General features: G+C 35.2%; 1 protein-coding gene across 2 annotated transcripts; it reads right to left on the bottom strand.

Moving 5' to 3' along the window:
• Nucleotides 1-2,771: 2,771 nt before the first annotated feature.
• LOC135685836 (beta-taxilin) lies at nt 2,772-14,969 on the bottom strand. Of its 2 annotated transcripts, none has more exons than XM_065201922.2 (13): nt 14,757-14,969; nt 10,641-11,154; nt 9,219-9,301; nt 8,944-9,003; nt 8,709-8,819; nt 7,787-7,929; nt 6,661-6,712; nt 6,145-6,264; nt 5,817-5,891; nt 4,734-4,826; nt 4,314-4,409; nt 3,329-3,451; nt 2,772-3,121 (listed from the first exon to the last, which is right to left on the bottom strand). In XM_065201922.2, exons 1-13 carry the CDS (start codon nt 14,808-14,810, stop codon nt 2,903-2,905), a joined length of 1,743 nt encoding a protein of 580 aa, XP_065057994.2. In that variant the 5' UTR covers nt 14,811-14,969; the 3' UTR covers nt 2,772-2,902. The 2 variants fall into 2 exon arrangements, with proteins under 2 accessions (XP_065057994.2, XP_065057993.2); XM_065201921.2 differs by lacking the exon at nt 14,757-14,969 and adding an exon at nt 14,329-14,713.
• Nucleotides 14,970-17,804: the final 2,835 nt, after the last annotated feature.

Here is a 17,804-nt window from a genome sequence, read left to right as displayed (position 1 = left end):
AAATATAATGTACAGAACTGAAAGATATTCTTGAATTTTCAATCTATCTATTTCAAAGCGAATTTTCAGTGCCTATCTCTTTCAAATTCAGTTTCGGTCTCTGTCTTTTTCAAAGCAAATTTTTGGTCTCTATCCTTTTCTAACTTTTTTTTCAGGGTCATCTTCCAAAGCTAGCAAGACAAAAAATAAACAGTTAATACAGTGTGTAGTGGTACACTGGTCGACCAATATGTACTGAAGATTTGAGGACGCCAAAGAGAGAGAGAGTCAAAGAGAGAGTCAAAGAGAGAGTCAAAGAGAGAGTCAAAGAGAGAGTCAAAGAGAGAGTCAAAGAGAGAGCCAAAGAGAGAGTCAAAGAGAGAGTCAAAGAGAGAGTCAAAGAGAGAGTCAAAGAGAGAGTCAAAGAGAGAGTCAAAGAGAGAGTCAAAGAGAGAGCCAAAGAGAGAGCCAAAGAGAGAGCCAAAGAGAGCGTCAAAGAGAGCGTCAAAGAGAGAGTCAAAGAGAGAGTCAAAGAGAGAGTCAAAGAGAGCGTCAAAGAGAGAGTCAAAGAGAGAGTCAAAGAGAGCGTCAAAGAGAGAGTCAAAGAGAGAGTCAAAGAGAGAGCCAAAGAGAGCGTCAAAGAGAGAGTCAAAGAAAGAGTCAAAGAGAGAGCCAAAGAGAGAGCCAAAGAGAGAGCCAAAGAGAGAGTCAAAGAGAGAGTCAAAGAGAGAGTCAAAGAGAGAGCCAAAGAGAGCGTCAAAGAGAGAGTCAAAGAGAGAGTTCGCAGTAGATGTTGTTACAGAATGAGAATCATAGAAATTTGCGCCTTCTCCAGTAATTCTAAGACTTAGGTTGCTGTACTAAGCGTCTAAAGACAAAACATCTTGCTGTGAAAAAATAAAACGCACAACATATTTTTCAAAAAAGGACACTTTTTCTAATCAAGAGGGGGTCTATGCCCCCGTGGCCCCCTGCTCTGGCGCCCCTGATTATTGATATCTTAACTTTCTTCGATGGTCTCTTCGTCAATGTCTCGTTTGCTAAGCTTCCTTAATTTATCGCTGAATGTGTTATCAATCGGTGTTATCAATCGTGGACTAAAATGGTGTTTCTTTCTATTTTATCTCGATTCATCTCCAAAGCGGCTTATTGAAACGCAAAAATCGATATTTCAGGGAGGAGGGCATATTCGAAGGTGAGACTTAATGGAAGAGAAATCTTTGTATAAATCTGTTCTAAAGTCGTTAAAACCAATGCATTCAAATGTTGATATTACCTCAATCTTCGTTATATAGAAGTTTATTTTTACATTTTTATAGAAAGTTGATTCAAAAAGACTCGAATATAGGTGTAAGGGCTAAGTACCATCACCTACTCGCCTTAGGGTTTCAAAGGAATTTATTTTTGCAAGGAGTGATTTTTGTGGAATTCTATTCGCAAATTTCGTAGGCATTGATATTTGAAATTCGTATACTTCACGTAAAATTATTTAGGAAAACTCCCGCTTTTAAATATTTTTAGGTTGGAACGTCTGGCAATCCCACATAAGATGATAATTCGAAATTCAAAGTTTGCTAAAGATGCATTTTACAACAATAAAACGGCCAAGTGAGAACCGATTTTTCTGTTATTGTGCCGTTAAAATTACTTACTCCTAATTGCCCAGCTCAAACTTGATAATCTTATTCTGAAAACTGGCGTAGGGTCCCTATACCTCCCCCCAATGGCCTAATAATCGCTATATTTACTGCAAGATTAATAATGTCATGTGGAATAAAATGGAATGGAATGGAATGATTCCATTCATTTTCCCAAAAAAGGAATATTCTCTATCAAAAATAAAACAGTAGGGCAGAGTTAGAAATTGTGGACGACATTTCATTAATGGCTAAGAATCTAGTAAAAAGACCCAATTGTTTAGCGAAAGAACCAATCGAATTTCAAGAATAAAAGAGCAAAGCAATGTTTAGGAGAAAGGAGCCAATCTATGTTTAGGCGAAAGAACCAATCGAATTTTAAGAATAAAAGAGCCAAGCAAGGTTTAAGAGAAAGAAGCCAATCTATGTTTAGGTAAAAGAACCAATCAATTTTTTCCTCCAAAAACATGAAACCATTCAAGCAGCAAAAAACTGTGTCACTTCCAACAATACCTACTGAATGTAAAAGAAATCGGCAAAATTTCAGGGACCAAAACTTTGGCACTGTTAATCCCTCGATTTTGAAAAATAAGATTCCGAAAGCAGTTTTCCGATAGAATCAGAAGTGGCATTCAATAGAAAAAAAACCTAGACTGCCTTCACCATCACTCTGCTCAACTTTATTTTTTCCAATTATTTATGGATTAAGAATTCCTTTTGCTTTCTTTCATTACTTCGTCATTTTAATGTCTTCTAAATGTTAAGAAGAAAAAGCAAAGCTATATTTTGGTTCAATAGCAAAAAAACAAAAATAAATTTTCTGAAAGTGACAAAAACGGGTGAGCGTATACTTGGACGCAAATAATAGCTTTGGAGTTGCTAGGTGTGTTGAGTTGAGTTTGCAGCTGTAAAAAGAAACTTTACTGATTTCATGCTTAAATGAACATGATAGTTTAGGCAGCAGAATGAATATGACTTGCTTCTGGTTTAGATTTATAAGCTGTATATAGAATATACACTTGCAGGTTAAATTAATTAAAGTTTGATTATGAAAAGTACCACATAAAGGCAAGTTATAGTGATGGCAATTGAAAATTAGTGTTTGCATGTCTGACCTCCAATCAAAAGAGAGACGTTTAGGAGAGATAAAACAAGAAATTCTGACTGATTTCTTGCCTGAAAATCCAATACACAGTACACAACAATCTCAAAAATGCCCACACTTATCGACATATACAAAGAAAATTAACTAATTCCTATTAAAATATTGTGCTGTACACAAACAATCACTGCACATCGACAGACACTTCCGTAATGGGCGTGCTTGCAACAGTTTCTCCTTCAAGAGGGACATGACTACCATCACAGGCTTGATCTGCTACTTCTCTCGCATCTGCATTGTTATGCTTAACATCACCAACACCGATCTCGGGAGGCTCTGGAGTGCTGTTACACGACTTTTCGCCATCTGCATCATTTGACTCCTTGATGTCAGATGCTTTCACCTGTGTTGTAAAGAGCAGTTAAAAATGATATAACATGAAACGAATTCAGTTAAAGAGCTTTTGCCGCAATTTAATCAATTTGTCAAAAAATTACGGACCGAATAGAGAACTGTATCCTTGTTATGATTTTAGTAATCAAGGAAAAATAATCAAGAAGGGACATGAGTAGAGAAAGGACGACAATTAGAACTGTGGCAACATAACAACCTTTCCTTGCTGATCAACTTCTTTCATCAGCTTTCTCCTTTCAGCTTGAAGGGCACGACAAAGCTTTTCTAATTTTTCGATTTTACCCTTTTGAGCCAAGATATCGTTATCCTTTTGAGTTCGCTAAAGGAAGAATTGCATTAAATAAGTAAAGAAAAAAGATGCCCAGCAACAAATAAATTGCTTAGAAGATATTAAAATAGAAAAGAGGCTGAAAGATTGAAGCAAAAAGAAAAAACTCAAAAAAGGTCTTTCGAGGTGTAAAAAGCATCAACATAAGCTTTTAGTAAAAAATTAAAATTAACGGTTTGGGGAAAAAATTTCCATATTACAAAGCAAATAATAAGCCTGTTTTATACGGTGAAATAAATTATAATACGTCTCCTTAACAATGCATTCAAATTTTCTTAGCCAAGTTACGAAAATTAGATCCAATCATAGAAAATCAAAATAAACACAAGGTTTCCAACGTTTCTCTAGCACTAGATGCAAAGGAGAACTTTTGTACTCGACTAATTTGACTCGACTGTACTCGACTTCAAAAGAAATCAACGGGCTTTTGAATTTCTGGACTAGTTCTCAGACAAGAAGCTTGCTTATTGCACAGTTTTCTAAGGGCCTCTCCAGCCAAAACATTCGATTGTTAATTCTTGCCTGAACGAAACGAGCCGTGCCTTCAATTTCGAGGAAGCAAACATTTCACCGGGAAGCAGAGACAAACATGATGACGTCAAAGTGTCACCAAATCGACTTGGCTCTGATCGGTTTCTCCTCAGAAAGGGGCAACTTGTCAGCATTGGAACGTAATGAAAAATTAAAATTTAGCAATGGAAACAGTTTTATCATACTTGCCACATGATAAAAGCCTTTTTCGGTTGGAGAGACCCTCTGTCTCAAAAGCCGCTGTCTAAAACAAATGAACCCTACAATGCTAGGCCAATCTCAGACGCTTTATCCACTTGGACTTCAAACATAAGAAACCTACCTCTTCCACCATCTGTATTAATGAAACATTCGTGTTTTCATATCTTGTTTTCCAAGTATTTGATTCCTTCTCTAGCTTTCTGATTGTTTTCGTCATCTGTAATAAACAAAAACTGAAGTAAATGGAATGCAAAAACTGCGAACAAACACTCACTGGCCTGTTTCTCGTCTCTTGCCAAGGGCTGCTACCCACATTTCAAGATCAATCAAAAATGAAAAACTGAATGATACTTTAGATTAAACCAAAAAATTCCAGTCTTTTGCTATTATGGCCTTCTTTTTTAATCATCAAATTTATACCGTATCACATTAGATTCGAAATCAGAAGTCTCAACAAAAATCAACTTTTACCATATTTTCAATCTCTCTCCTACACCAAACGAAAGTAAATCTAGAATTCAGCGTATAATATAAAAATCACCTTGTCCATCTCTTTCTTGAATGTCGCAAAAACCTCATTACTCTTTGTCAACGTTGATTGAAATTCGACGAATTTGTCAGTGTACAAAGTCAGCTAAAAGCAAAAAGAAAAGGAATTTCAGAAAAATAAATCCGGAAATTCGAATCAACAAGGCAATAATTTAAAATACAGATGTGTCAGTACACATTGGTGAGACAATGGTAACAGAATCGTCGAGGAAAAACTTCCGAGTATAACCTTGAATAAGAACCTTGATTTTAAGAGTCATGTTAATACATATGTAAAAAAGCTGGACAAAAGCTGCATGCACTTTCACGTATTTACAGTTACATAAATGCTGAGAAGTTAAGGATTATGATGAATACTTTTGTTATGTCCCAGTTTAGCTATTGTCCACTTATCTGGATGTGTCAGGACAAGTCGGTTCATAAGAAAATAAACAAAATCCACGAGAGAGCCCTGAGAATCACATACAAGGATAGTTGTTCTAGTTTAGAAGATTTATCGAAGAAAGCAGAATCGGTTTCCATTCACCAGAGAAATTTAAAGTTGCTTGCTACAGAAATCTTTAAAACTCAAAACAATTTCAATCCTAGTTTCATGAAACAAATTTTTGTTCTAAAAGATGCACCTTACCACCTTCGAAGCTGCAGAAGTATTTTTGCACCGAAACACAAAAGAACAGAGTATAGAATTGAAAGTGCATGTTTTCTTGGATCTAGGATATGGCATGCTATGCCATCTTCTATAAAAGAGTCCCAGACACTTAACAACTTCAAAAGAAAAATTCAAAGCTACGATTTTGATTTCAGTTGTAGATTGAGGAGATTATATATATAGGTTATTTAGGGTTTTTATTGTTATATTCTTTAATAGGATTCTCTCGTTTGTAATTTAGATTTAAGTAATTTTAGTATCTTGTAAGTTTCGGTTGGCTTAAATGAGCACGTGCGCTAGCAATTAGAGCCAATCTTAAATAAAGAAATTATTATTATTATTAAAAACAAGAGTGATGACAGTAGACAGAAAAACATAGAAAACCAGAATAAATATCATAGAATAGAAATAGAAATAAGAACTGACCTGTCCTTTAAGTTCAGCTTCCTGCTTGAGTAGCATTTCTACTTTCTTTTTCTGTTCCAAGGAATCCTGGAGTAACTATGGAGACACAAATAATGACTTAGATCTTCTTTAATTTCGGGAATACTAGGTTACAAATATTTTCTGTGCTACAAAGTAAAAAAGCATAAACTTAGTCATGCCAGCAAAACTCGGATATCGATTCACCCCCCATGAAGTGACGATTACATGAAAAGACCAGTTGTACAATATGGTACCAATATCACAACTTCTATCGGGATCAAAATTCCCGTCTTTGCCACATGGCAGAACAAGCAACAAAGCCACTTACCACATGCTTTTCTTTCATGTTATTTTGTCGTTCTTCTTGCAAAATTTGCGTTTGTTGTTGTAATTTTGCCTCGCACAGTTGCAGTTCCAGCTGCTTTGCTTTCAAAACCTTTTCAATGTGCTGCAAATGAAAAGTTCTGATTAGCGCTACGTAAAATATTCAAACCGGTACCAGCTACAATAATGTACCATTGTAATCATAAAATGAAATATAAAAAAGATATAAAGATTGTTTTTCACCAATCTATTATATGATACTCGACACCGTATAGAGAGCTGCACGCGATTGGTGTGTAGAACAGGATATTTCTGTTGTAGTCTTCTTGATTTAATGCTTAATGCGACCAACAGACAATCACAATGTTTAGATAAAGGATAATGTATGTTTTAACAATATTATTTTTGGTTGAGTAATGTAACGATCATTATGTCTATGATTTTGCATTTTAAAAAAGTATACTGTTAAAGTGTAGTATATAAGTTCATTGCAGTTTACATTTTGATTTCAAAGGCATACCTGTTCCCGAACCTCATATTGTTCAACCAGGCCCTTTAATTTTTGTGCTAAACTAAAAAAAAATTCTATGACTAAAAAAGGGTGGCATGAGCTATTTTATACCGGAGTAAAAGAAAAAACTATTTCTGATTTCTGATTAACTGACTTTTTATGTTTTCAAAATCAATGGCCAAAAGGCGATGTTAGCATAGGCTGTTTCGCATCATTTTTGGAATTTCCGAAATGGGACTGCATAAGCTGAATGAAAATTAATCAGACTTTAAATTGGCTAAGATAGATTGGCTAAGATATGATTGGCTAAGATAGATTGGCCAAGGTATGATTGGCTAAGATAGATTGGCTAAGATATGATTGGCTAAGATAGATTGGCCAAGATATGATTGGCTAATATAGATTGGCCAAGATATGATTGGCTAAGATAGATTGGCTAAGATATGATTGGCTAAGATAGATTGGCCAAGATATGATTGGCTAAGATAGATTGGCCAAGATATGATTGGCTAAGATAGATTGGCTAAGATATGATTGGCTAAGATATGATTGGCTAAGATAGATTGGCTAAGATATGATTGGCTAAGATAGATTGGCAAAGATATGATTGGCTAAGATAGATTGGCTAAGATATGATTGGCTAAGATATGATTAGCTAAGATATGATTGGCTAAGATATGATTGGCTAAGATAGATTGGCTAAGATAGATTGGCTAAGATATTATTGGCTAAGATAGATTGGCTAAGATATTATTGGCTAAGATAGATTGGCTAAGATGGATTGGCTAAGAGATGGCCAAATGAGCACAGATTCTTTTCCCATCAAATCACTGTTATTTGGATTTGGTTTTTAAATTTTTGAGCCAAGTCAAACATGAGTAAGCAATAACAAAATTCAAGTCTTTCAATAGCCATAAATCCAACATCAAGAAAGCGATTTAAATAATTCTTCAAATTCAGAGTTACTTATTTATATTTTTGGAGTTCTCACTGAGAGCAAAGCAAATCTATATAAGCAAATCAATGATGATTCAGTCAAACAGAACCAATCACAACGAAAAGGACTGGACAAGGCCTGGTCCAGTGACTCAATTTGAGCTTCTAAATATGACTTTAACTCAGCAGGTGCACTTACTCGGTGTTATCTTGCTTCAGTTGTTGATTTCTTTTATGATTCTCACCCATCTGAGTTGTGATGTCGTTAATTGTTGATTGAAACTTCTGTGAAAGTTCCCTTCGCTTTCTGTCTTCTTCATCAGCCCTTCGTTGTATCTCTTCCTACAAAACAAATGCATAATAAAAGTACCTCACATTATCCCTACAAATTTATGTTGATCCAGGCATTTTCTAACAATTTTTGCAACATATGATCACCAAAATAGTACTCAAGTACGACCTCTTCTGGCTTTTTTTGCTCTAAAGCTGATCTATTAAGGATAAATCGCATTAGACAACATTTAAATGAAAATATGCATTGCTTGAAAGCTATGAACCATAAATGACATTCAATAAAGACAGAATAAATATAAATTAAGTGTTTTGGATCATATGTTAGTTTCAGAATTAAGTGTGAAATTAAGTGAAAATGGTCTTTTTACTTTAGAATATCATGATAATTTAGTTTAATCCTTGATCAATACCAAAACATGCTGTAGTTTAACTTTTAGGGTAATTCCATCTCAAATCACCAAGGCCATGTCACCCACCATCTCAGATTTTGCTAATTTTCACATATTGTGAACTAACTAATAGGAATAGAACATTCTGAAAATTTCAGATCATTATCTTTGGTACTCTTTAGGATATCCGTAAATGAATTTTCAAGAATTTTAAGGTAAAATTCTAAGAATCTGCAATTTTGAATCTTAATACAGAGGAAGACGACAAAACTCACTTTACTACCTGAGAAATAGATTACCAGAACATATCCTATTTAACTTTTATTACGACGAAATTCAGCTATGAGGAATCTAAAAATGATGTCAAATCGATGTTTGACAGACATTGAAGATTCTATTTAAAGAAACAACAGCAGAAATGAATCAACAACAACTTACTTTGATAACCTTATTCTGTTTTTGTAACTCCCTGCATAAACTCTCAAGTTTAGTTTTTGCCATGTTAACTTTGCCAAAGTCCATCTGTAGCTGCTCTTTTTCTCTTTTGGTCTAGAAAAAAGACAAAATGACATAAAATACATTGAAAATGAAAAATCCTGCCAATGAGACATTGATAGCTGGTAATTTGGGCCATTATTGGTTACTTTAAAAACTGGTATAAACTAAAATGTACCTCTTTATGTTTGGCTTCAACATCATCCAGTTTACTTTCAGTGGATTTCATGTCTGCTGCCTATAAGACAACCAAAATTTTCATAAAACTGTAAACTCGCTTCTTTAAAGAAACTCTCTTAATCTCAGTTAATTTCAAGTACATAAAACATTAAGAAACATGTGAAAAACATCTTGTGTAGAGACAGCAAAATTTAGAAGATAAGAAACTCATTGGGTGAATGCAAATAACCTGAATAAGCTGATAGTTTACCAAGCACAATAAAAATCACTCACCAGTTGAATGTACTTTTTTGCTAGTGCTTCCATTTTCTTTTCAGGAGTTTCCAAACCATCAAATACATGAACAAGCAAATCAACTAAAATTGGTTTGAAATTGGGGGGTAGATCAAACAAGGATATTTTAAAAACTATTCAACAATTCATGTTGTAATCAAGCTAAAAATCTCAGTAAGGAATTGTATGTTATAGCCATGTGATATTATATGGGCTACATAAATTTAATTTGCGTTTACTGTAAAAGCTCTATCAACCCCCCTTTTTTTCAAGCCCCTCTCTTTATTAAGCCCCCATTATCAAGCAAAAATTCAAAGTAAGCCCCCTCTCTATTGAGCTCCCCTATTTAGTTCACTATGCAGGGCTTTCAATGGGGGGCGCGCGATAGCGCGCGAGCGTGCAGGCACGCGCCCAAGGTTACCTTTGAGAGCGATTAGTCACGCGCCCAGTGATAAATATTTCCGTGAAGAGCGCGATTGCCGGATGCTGATAGGTCAAACCACTTGAGAAACTCTTTTTAGAAACGGGAGTTTGACATCGAATCCTTGTTTCCACTGCTCTGTTTTCATATGTCTTCGGATCATTTAGTTTCCGTTATTCTTGAGCCGTTCCCATTGCTCCGGCCCACACCGTTTTGGCCAAAACGAAAACGAAAGTTTTCCCATTACTCTGTTTGTCCGTTTTCGTATCCTTTGTTTAAGCTCATCTTGAAACTGAGGATGAGGGAATTTTTTTTCCAATTGACCCCGTTTTCGATTTTCTCATTAAAACAATTTCTTTTCTAAATGACTTTGTTTTCCAATCACTTCTTTTTCACTGTGTCCATTAAAATGATTCGTTTTCAAACGTTTTTGGTTGATAACTTGGAACATCATTATAGATTTCTCCGTTTTTGAGCGTATCAATGGAAAACAAAATCAAAAACGATTCATTCAGCTCCGTTTTCCTATAAAAGCGGAGTAATAGGAACAGGGGCTGATTTCCAACGGACGTTGGTCAAACGGGGCCTTCTCTTTGTTTTGTTTGTTCTGTGTTAACAAATAAATTTGATTCGCGCGCTCCACTCTTATCACGTGAGTTTTTTTTATTTTATGAGATTTATTTAGAAGATGTCACAGGGTTATCGTTTGATCCTGGTGATTCTGATGAAGACGAGATCATTTGATTGATTTCAATAAACTTTTGAAACAGCTTGCAAAGTCTTTTCAGAATATTTGCATGACATCTTTATAACAAAGAAATGCATAAGAATATTTTTATAACTTTTTTCTGGTTTGAATTCTTCATAAGTTCTCCTCTCTAAGAAGCTCCCCTCTCCTTAAAGCTCCCCAGTAGGACTATCAAAATAAATAACCCCCAATGGGGGCTAAATAGAGCTTTTAACAAAAAATTGGATGAGCTGGTCAGGAAGTTAAAACAAACCTAATTTTTTCTCCTCTGCAGATGATTTGTCTTTTTTCTTGGTCTTCTTGCTCTGTACTGGGTCCCCATTTTGTGTTTGAATACTTTTATCTTCTGCAACAGCCACAGGGGCATCTGCTTTGTGTGAAGGTGATAAAACAGGGGAAGTATTTTCTGAAGTTGCCAATTCTCCATTTATTAACTCTTTTGTGGTGTTTTCCACAACTTTTTCTTCTTTTTCAACAATATCAGCACTTTGATTCATGTTTTCATTCACAGGTTCCTGCCTCTTCTCTTTTACTTCAGTTTTATTTTCAAGATTGCTACTGGCACATGTATTTGTCTGTTCATCAACAGGGGAGACTCTATCATCTTTTTGTGACAGGGTTTGTTGTTCTTGTTGCTGTCCATGCTCTGTTCCTTCTCCAACCGTTTTTAATTTCTCTTCCTGTTCAGTTGTTAGTCTATCCATATTTTTTTGATCACAACCCTTGCTTTCTACAACCACCTTCTCTGGGTTTGGCCCTGTGGGTCCCTATGACACAGAACAATTTAAACTTAATTAATCACATTAAAGAATCTAATTGACCAATGAAAAAATAAACATGTCATAAGGCAGCTGATGTGTGTAATAGCCTTAATCACTTGTTAATTACTTCTAATAAAGCAAATCAAGGAAAGGGCAGAGACTAAATGGGTCTCTGGGCAACCTGCTCAACACACTACTCAAACAGTGAGAAATGTCTTAACCATTTGACAAGTAATTTACAACCATACTTTAGGGAGGGTTTTGACTTCAAGCTTTTAAAATTTCAATATTATTTTTAAAGGCATTTTCAATTCAAAATCCCAGTTACACAAAACTGTTATTTCATTTCATCAATTTTAAATAAGGGAAGTGATTCAGTTATTTTTCACATTCGCCTAGGTGTTATCATGTTGCTTAGGAAAATGACCAGGTGTTAAAATTGCTTTAGCAATCTGAAAAAAGTGAGAGTCACAAGCCTGCCAATTAACAAGGTTGTTGATGGGAACATTTAAATGGATTATGCCAAAGTGAGCCTAAAGGTACAAATGAGGCACTGGTTGATTCTAACAACAAAACTGTTCTCAGTAGTTACATGTCATAACATTAGATTATAAATTCCTTTTTCCTTTAATAAATCAGCTTATACTAGAAACGTAATTGAAGTTCTATAGATTATTGCAAGACAAGAACATGGATGTGCAAGACAAGGATAAGGACAGGGCTCATGGGGGAGGCTGAAATCCCCTTGTTAATTCCAAACATTTGCCCTTTTTACAACTTGGTAATGTTTATGAGAATGAGAAAAGTTTTGCAAGATCCCACCTTGTTCTTTTTACAGGACTTTACCTCAGCACAGGGGCCTGGTAGAAGACTTTTTAGAAAAGAAAGATCATTAAGAAGAGTTAATTAAAACTGTAGTTTATTAGTGAAGCAAGGCATCAGGGGGCTTATCAGTGAGAAAGGCTTTATTGGTGGGCTATATTAAAGCAATGTCACCTGAATTAACAAAAATCATTACTTTAAGGCAATAAATCAGGCCTCTCCAGGAATAAAAAGCATGCAGGCTAAAAAAGACCCCTGCTGATTCGGCTGAGGGGGCTATTTTTAGCCCTTGCAGAATTTGTTGTTTATCTTTTAATATTTGCATATATACTTGTAAACATTCTCTATCTTAAGAAGACAATTTTGTGGGTATTACTACTCTTTCAAATGAAAAAAAAGGGATATCTAGTTTTTTTGCAAAATGGCAACGTTTTGTGTAGAAATACAGATATATTATATTGAGTAGTATCCAACGAAACTCATCTTTATTAAAAAGAAATTAAACAGAACAATGTTATTTAAAGGGTAATGGAAGATTAAGTTGATTTGCATTAAAAATTCAAGAAAGAATAACTAAAATACACTTCTTTTCTATTAGAAATGAAGGTCGACTTGGAGTACTCCAGTTTCTTAATGGTATAGGAAATTCTAATACTCATTCTTTCTTAAAAGTTTCTTAATCTGAAAAAAGCACGGAAGAGCGAAAAAATAACATGATAAAAATCAGCGAATAACAATACATAAACCTCAAAGCATACAGGGAAGCAGAAATACAGATGGAAAGTAACAAGAAAGGGTGCATGATTGGTTCTATGTTTTTGACAAATCTCAACTGCTTACCTCTTACCTTGTTGAAGAGTCAAAGAGCAAAAACGATTGCCCAATTGTTGTTTCTTATAGCGTGTTCCTTATAAAAACTGAGTGTATTCGTAACACAAATTTCGTACTTGACAGTGTTGTGTAACAATTCTCATTTTTGCTATTTACGCTATCTGTTGTTCCTTTCCTACACAACCATTTTCTATTCCTTTGCTAGTTGTAACAGGTAATACTATAGTTTGTTAACATTTGATGCCAAAAGAAACAAAAATTCCCTTTTTATAACGATATTTATAAAAACCATATATCACTTTGACGTGACAATATTTATGAATATCCTGATATATAGCAGTAGGTAATTGAAACATCAGAGAGTGAGACAAAGCGGATTTAATGAGAGTGTTGTTATAAACAACTTCGTGGGCGGAAAAATACCCTTGCAGAACTTGTTTGCGCGCATCTCCAGGAAAGGCCTGCGATAAATAGCATCTTTTCTGCAAATGCTATCAAATGGACCAATATGCCATTAAGTAAAGTGAATCACAGTAAAACAGAAAAATGCAGTCAGGGGTTCCATGACTTATGTCATTAAAGTTATAATAAAAATGGCTTTGATGATACCTCATGATCCACATTTGTTAAATATAACCGTTATTAAAACCTAGGCAAACAGTGTAACACTTGCTTGATGGCCAAATGAGTAAACATCTTGTGCAGCGTTTGCCCATATATATTAAAACAGTCTAAACAATCTTGTATTAATTCACTAACCTAACATTTTATTTTATTTATTCCATGTTTTTTTTAAATTCAGCAAGAATAATGATAAATAAAATAAAACAAGAAAGAAAATTAAGCAAAATATCCAAGGGGAACATGTTACATGAAGGTGATATGTTGGGAAGGCCTAAATGCAACTAATTTGGTTAAATGCATAAAATGTTGCAAAATTTTATTTTCAGTTGTCTCTCATCAAATTTGGCACATCATAGGCGCAAACTCAGAAAAAATCTAGTTAAAACAAGAGGAAAGGATATGCCCCTAGAGCCCCAGGAAACACTTACTAGACCATGTCCTCAATATTGGCAGATATCACTTCATTTTGACAAAACAGCAATACCAAGACAAATTGACAGAACCCTTTAGATACTTTACTCTGGCAATACATTATCAAATTCAAATATTTTGTATCTTAAAGTAGAAAGCAGAAGTTTCAATTAGACAAAAAATTTTAGATTTCAGATATGTTAGGTTTTTCAACATTATTCTTTGTTGAAATTATTTTCAACATGTTCCTCAACAGAAGATGCAAATCGCATAAAAACTGCTACAAGCAGCTCTTTTACAAAGTAATGGTGTGGCTGGAAGCATTTATGGTGGAGAAAGGAAGATCTTATCCATTCATTTCATACATGGAATGTAAACCAAACCATAAAAGTGTAAACTCTTTAAGAGACCTAGAGGCCTTAACAATATTCCCAGCATTAAATTATATCAAAATAAAATGTTTTTTAAATAAAGGCACAGTGTAAACCTTACATGTTGAGGTGCTTCGAAAACCTTCGTCAAACATACTGCAGGTTCAGTACCAGAGTAATTTTTGGTAAACTCTAGAGATGAATGTGTTTCACCCATTATATCATTTGCATTGCTAAATACCAAATCAACTTTAATGATTTTATTTTGCTCTGTTTCTCTAACATGGACTATCAAATATTTCTGTCTGCCTCCAAGGTGAAGCACAAAGTTTTAAGGGTCATCGAATTGGTGTCCTCGGATCTTGAGTAGTCTGGTATGATACAAAAATGCCAATAACACAAACAGTGTGCTATGTGTCAAGTTCAATGGTATCATACGCGTCTATTAAGACTAGAACTATGAAGAGGACAGTTCTTTCCAAAAGAGGATAATGAACAGGTTATTTTGTGTAATCAAAACTATAGAAACGACACATCTAAACGGCCTACCTGTCCCAGGTTGGTGCTTGCTAAGGATTCATTCTGAACGTTACTCGCTTCCATTTCGAATTAATTCTTCCTGGATACCCTTATATATTGTTTAAAAGCAATAAAATCAGTGACAGAGTTGCAGCGATAGCGGAAATTGTAATGTTAACAAGCCTAAGCCAGATATCTCGCTAACTTCTGAAGAAGAGAAGAGAACGGACTGATGACCATGCCTCTTTTCCACTAAGCCTCATTCCAATACAACTGACAAGAACAGTTTCAGCTTGGCATTCATCTTCTCATTTGTTGGCTGATTTCATTACTGAAAGCCAGGCACCGCGGAACAGGGGGGCTTGGGGGTGGGGCTTTTTTTGCAAAAAATGCCAAATATTAAGTATCAAACTACCAGAAAATCCTCTTTTTCTACGGTTTTAGCCCCCCACTTTTTTAGACCCCCCACTTTCCTCAACACTCCGCGGTGCCTGCTAAAAGCCTTTATAAGGCTTCTAAAAAGCAATATGATAAAGAGCTTCGTTTTAGGTAGAATAGTAGGACACGAAAAACGTAGCATAACATCACATAGACCAGACAGGAAAGTTGCTGGTGCTCTTCTTTAAAATAAATATCTCAATTGAATCAGAAATAAGCATCTAATCGTCGAAAGGAATCAATCTCATTGCATCATTTGCAGTACTTAAGTTTCTTAGGTCATAGTTTTTTGGGCTTTTTAGGGCTTGGTTGCTTATAGACCATCAAGAAAATGCAAAGGCGTGCACAGTCATTTCCAGGCAATTTCAGATTTGATGTGCAGCAGGGGTGCAGTCGTAAATTCTTAGGAAGTATAACGCAAAAGATAAAAACAAAAACAGCATTTCTTTTTTCCATTAAGAAAATACAATATTATGTGCTTTTTCAGACATCTCTTCACTGAAAATATGGCTGCTTGCCTTAAACATGCATCTCATCCTACTGATATATGCGCTGTCCAGCAGATCAACTTTTCGTCCCTTTCGAAGTCTTTCCCATCTTCTCGGTTTAATTTCTTGTTTCCATTCGGGCCACATGACCTGCCCATCTGCTACTCATATTTTGCTGAGCTTTGTACAAAGTCAAAACCTTTTGCATGTGATGTTAAGCACTGCTCTTTCCATGCTTTTCTGTGCCACTGTCATTTTATGCCAGTGTCCTTGTTTTAACACCATATGCCATTTTTTGTAGAAGGGCTCCGTCTATTGACTTTTTCTTCTTTCTCCAAATGCTTCATGGCCATTTAGTCTCTATAAGTTGCCAATTTTCTTTTTTCTTTTTTAGTTGCCTTCTTTCATTTAATTGCACCTGAGTTCCATTTTAAGGATTCTGATCAATAAGAGCAAAATGATGAACGTGGAAATTCACATTCATCTTTGAAGATATATAGCCATGCTGCTTCATTCACTTGCAGTAATGACAATATTCTAAACTAGATCCCCTACTGAATATAGCTTTAGAGGGGTGTTCCAGACCTTTTGACAAACTTTTGTTGAAGAGCTTTCTGGACATTAGATTATTTCATATATCTTGGCTTTCAAAAAATCGCGTCAATGGTGACTGACAAGGCAAAGGGTCCTGTCTGCAGACTTTACTATCCGTTGCGAAGGACAGCCATATTGGCACATTAATGTCTGCACGCAGGATAACCTTTGAAATGCTTAACTCCAGGCCCCTAATGCATTTAAACCGTACTTCAGACCCCTAGTGAACACAGGCTAACACTTTGAAACGTCAGAAAACCGTACGTTCAAGTCTTGATCGATCATGCCCTTTGTAACGTTGATATCCGTACGAATAAATCTTGCAACAATTCATTCTTAGATCACGTAGCAAGTGAATGGGTAAAAAATAAACCTGGTTCCCCAAGGGCCTTAGGTTTACATTAAAACTGTTAATTAACATGATCGATGAAGAACAAAAAAGTAAAAATGGAAAAAGTCAACTGGTATCGAGGAAACCAAACTGAACGTCAGGGGGTTTTTTAAGGAAAATTTAGAATTGCACAGTTTTCTCAGGATCACTGTGTCAAAAGGATAATTATTTGTTCCTATAAGTATAAACAAGATGTACATGAGGCGCAAGTACAGGTAGCACCAGACCAGTGGCGTAGCCAGGGTTGGAAGATTGGAGAGGCAAAGAGGATTCCGACAGCAGAGGGTCCGGGGCGTTACCCCCGGGAAAGTTTCTGTTGACCACACCCTTAAGAATTTGGGAAAACGCCCCATTTTGTAAATGCGTTTGGTAAAGCTATGGCTTTTTTACACGGCAATGGTTGGCTATTCAAACACAATGACCGTCATATGTAGCTTTTTGTGGCGAGGAAGCTCTACGTGTAAAAACTGATTTTTCAAAGTTGTAAGCAAATACCTTAAAATAATAAGTAGTATATATAAGTTTAAAACTAAGTCCGTTATCCTTGGAGCAAAATCTGCATAATCCCCCACAAACATTTCAGAATTTAATTTTTTCAAGGATTGAAGCGCTTTAGCGTTTTAATTTCTATTTTATTAGGATTTTCTAAAGAACGTGAAGGAATTTTCTACTCCCTTAAAAAGAGGAAATTGTAAACCATTCAGTTTACACTCCATTTTAAAGAAAATCCTTCCAAATAGATTTGTAATGTAATATCATTTTGCAGAAAAAGTAAGTAAATTGTAGCTCAACTTGGAAGCAAATATATAAAGTACATTAAAATAGAAAGTCAAATATTCGAGCATATGACAACCATTGTGAGTGATTTGTTATAAAGAATCACAAGAAACGAAAGTCAACTATCTTGAAAAACAAAATTGTGTTTGTGGAGCGGCATTTTATTGCAATGTGATATACAATGTTTTATATGTTATGATAAATATAACTTCAATATCTTTTTATTTCGAGCTATGCCAAATAGACGATAAAGCAAGGTATAAATAGCAATTGCACAGCAGCTTGAGAAGTAAATGTTAAATTGTCGCCAATTTAGTTGTCAGTCTGTTTTGTTTGACCATACAACTGTAAATTTTCAATTCGAATATGATTTATAATGATGTCTGATTA

This window comes from Rhopilema esculentum, chromosome 15, assembly GCF_057945365.1.
Source record: "Rhopilema esculentum isolate cy_ngs chromosome 15, ASM5794536v1, whole genome shotgun sequence".
Taxonomy (NCBI): Eukaryota; Metazoa; Cnidaria; class Scyphozoa; order Rhizostomeae; family Rhizostomatidae; genus Rhopilema; species Rhopilema esculentum.
Note: the sequence above shows the minus strand (reverse complement) of the source record. Positions and strands in the feature narration are given on the sequence as shown.

What these genes read in the sequence shown, in the direction of transcription:
- LOC135685836 (XM_065201921.2), bottom strand. Translation starts at nt 14,424, where the DNA reads ATGGGTGAAACACATTCATCTCTAGAGTTTACCAAAAATTACTCTGGT. An exon ending in TGCAGAGGAGAAAAAATTAG is followed by an intron (nt 9,302 to 10,640) that starts GTTTGTTTTAAC and finishes AACCAATTTTAG; the next exon opens with TTGATTTGCTTGTTCATGTA. An exon ending in AATATGAGGTTCGGGAACAG is followed by an intron (nt 6,265 to 6,660) that starts GTATGCCTTTGA and finishes TTTCATTTGCAG; the next exon opens with CACATTGAAAAGGTTTTGAA.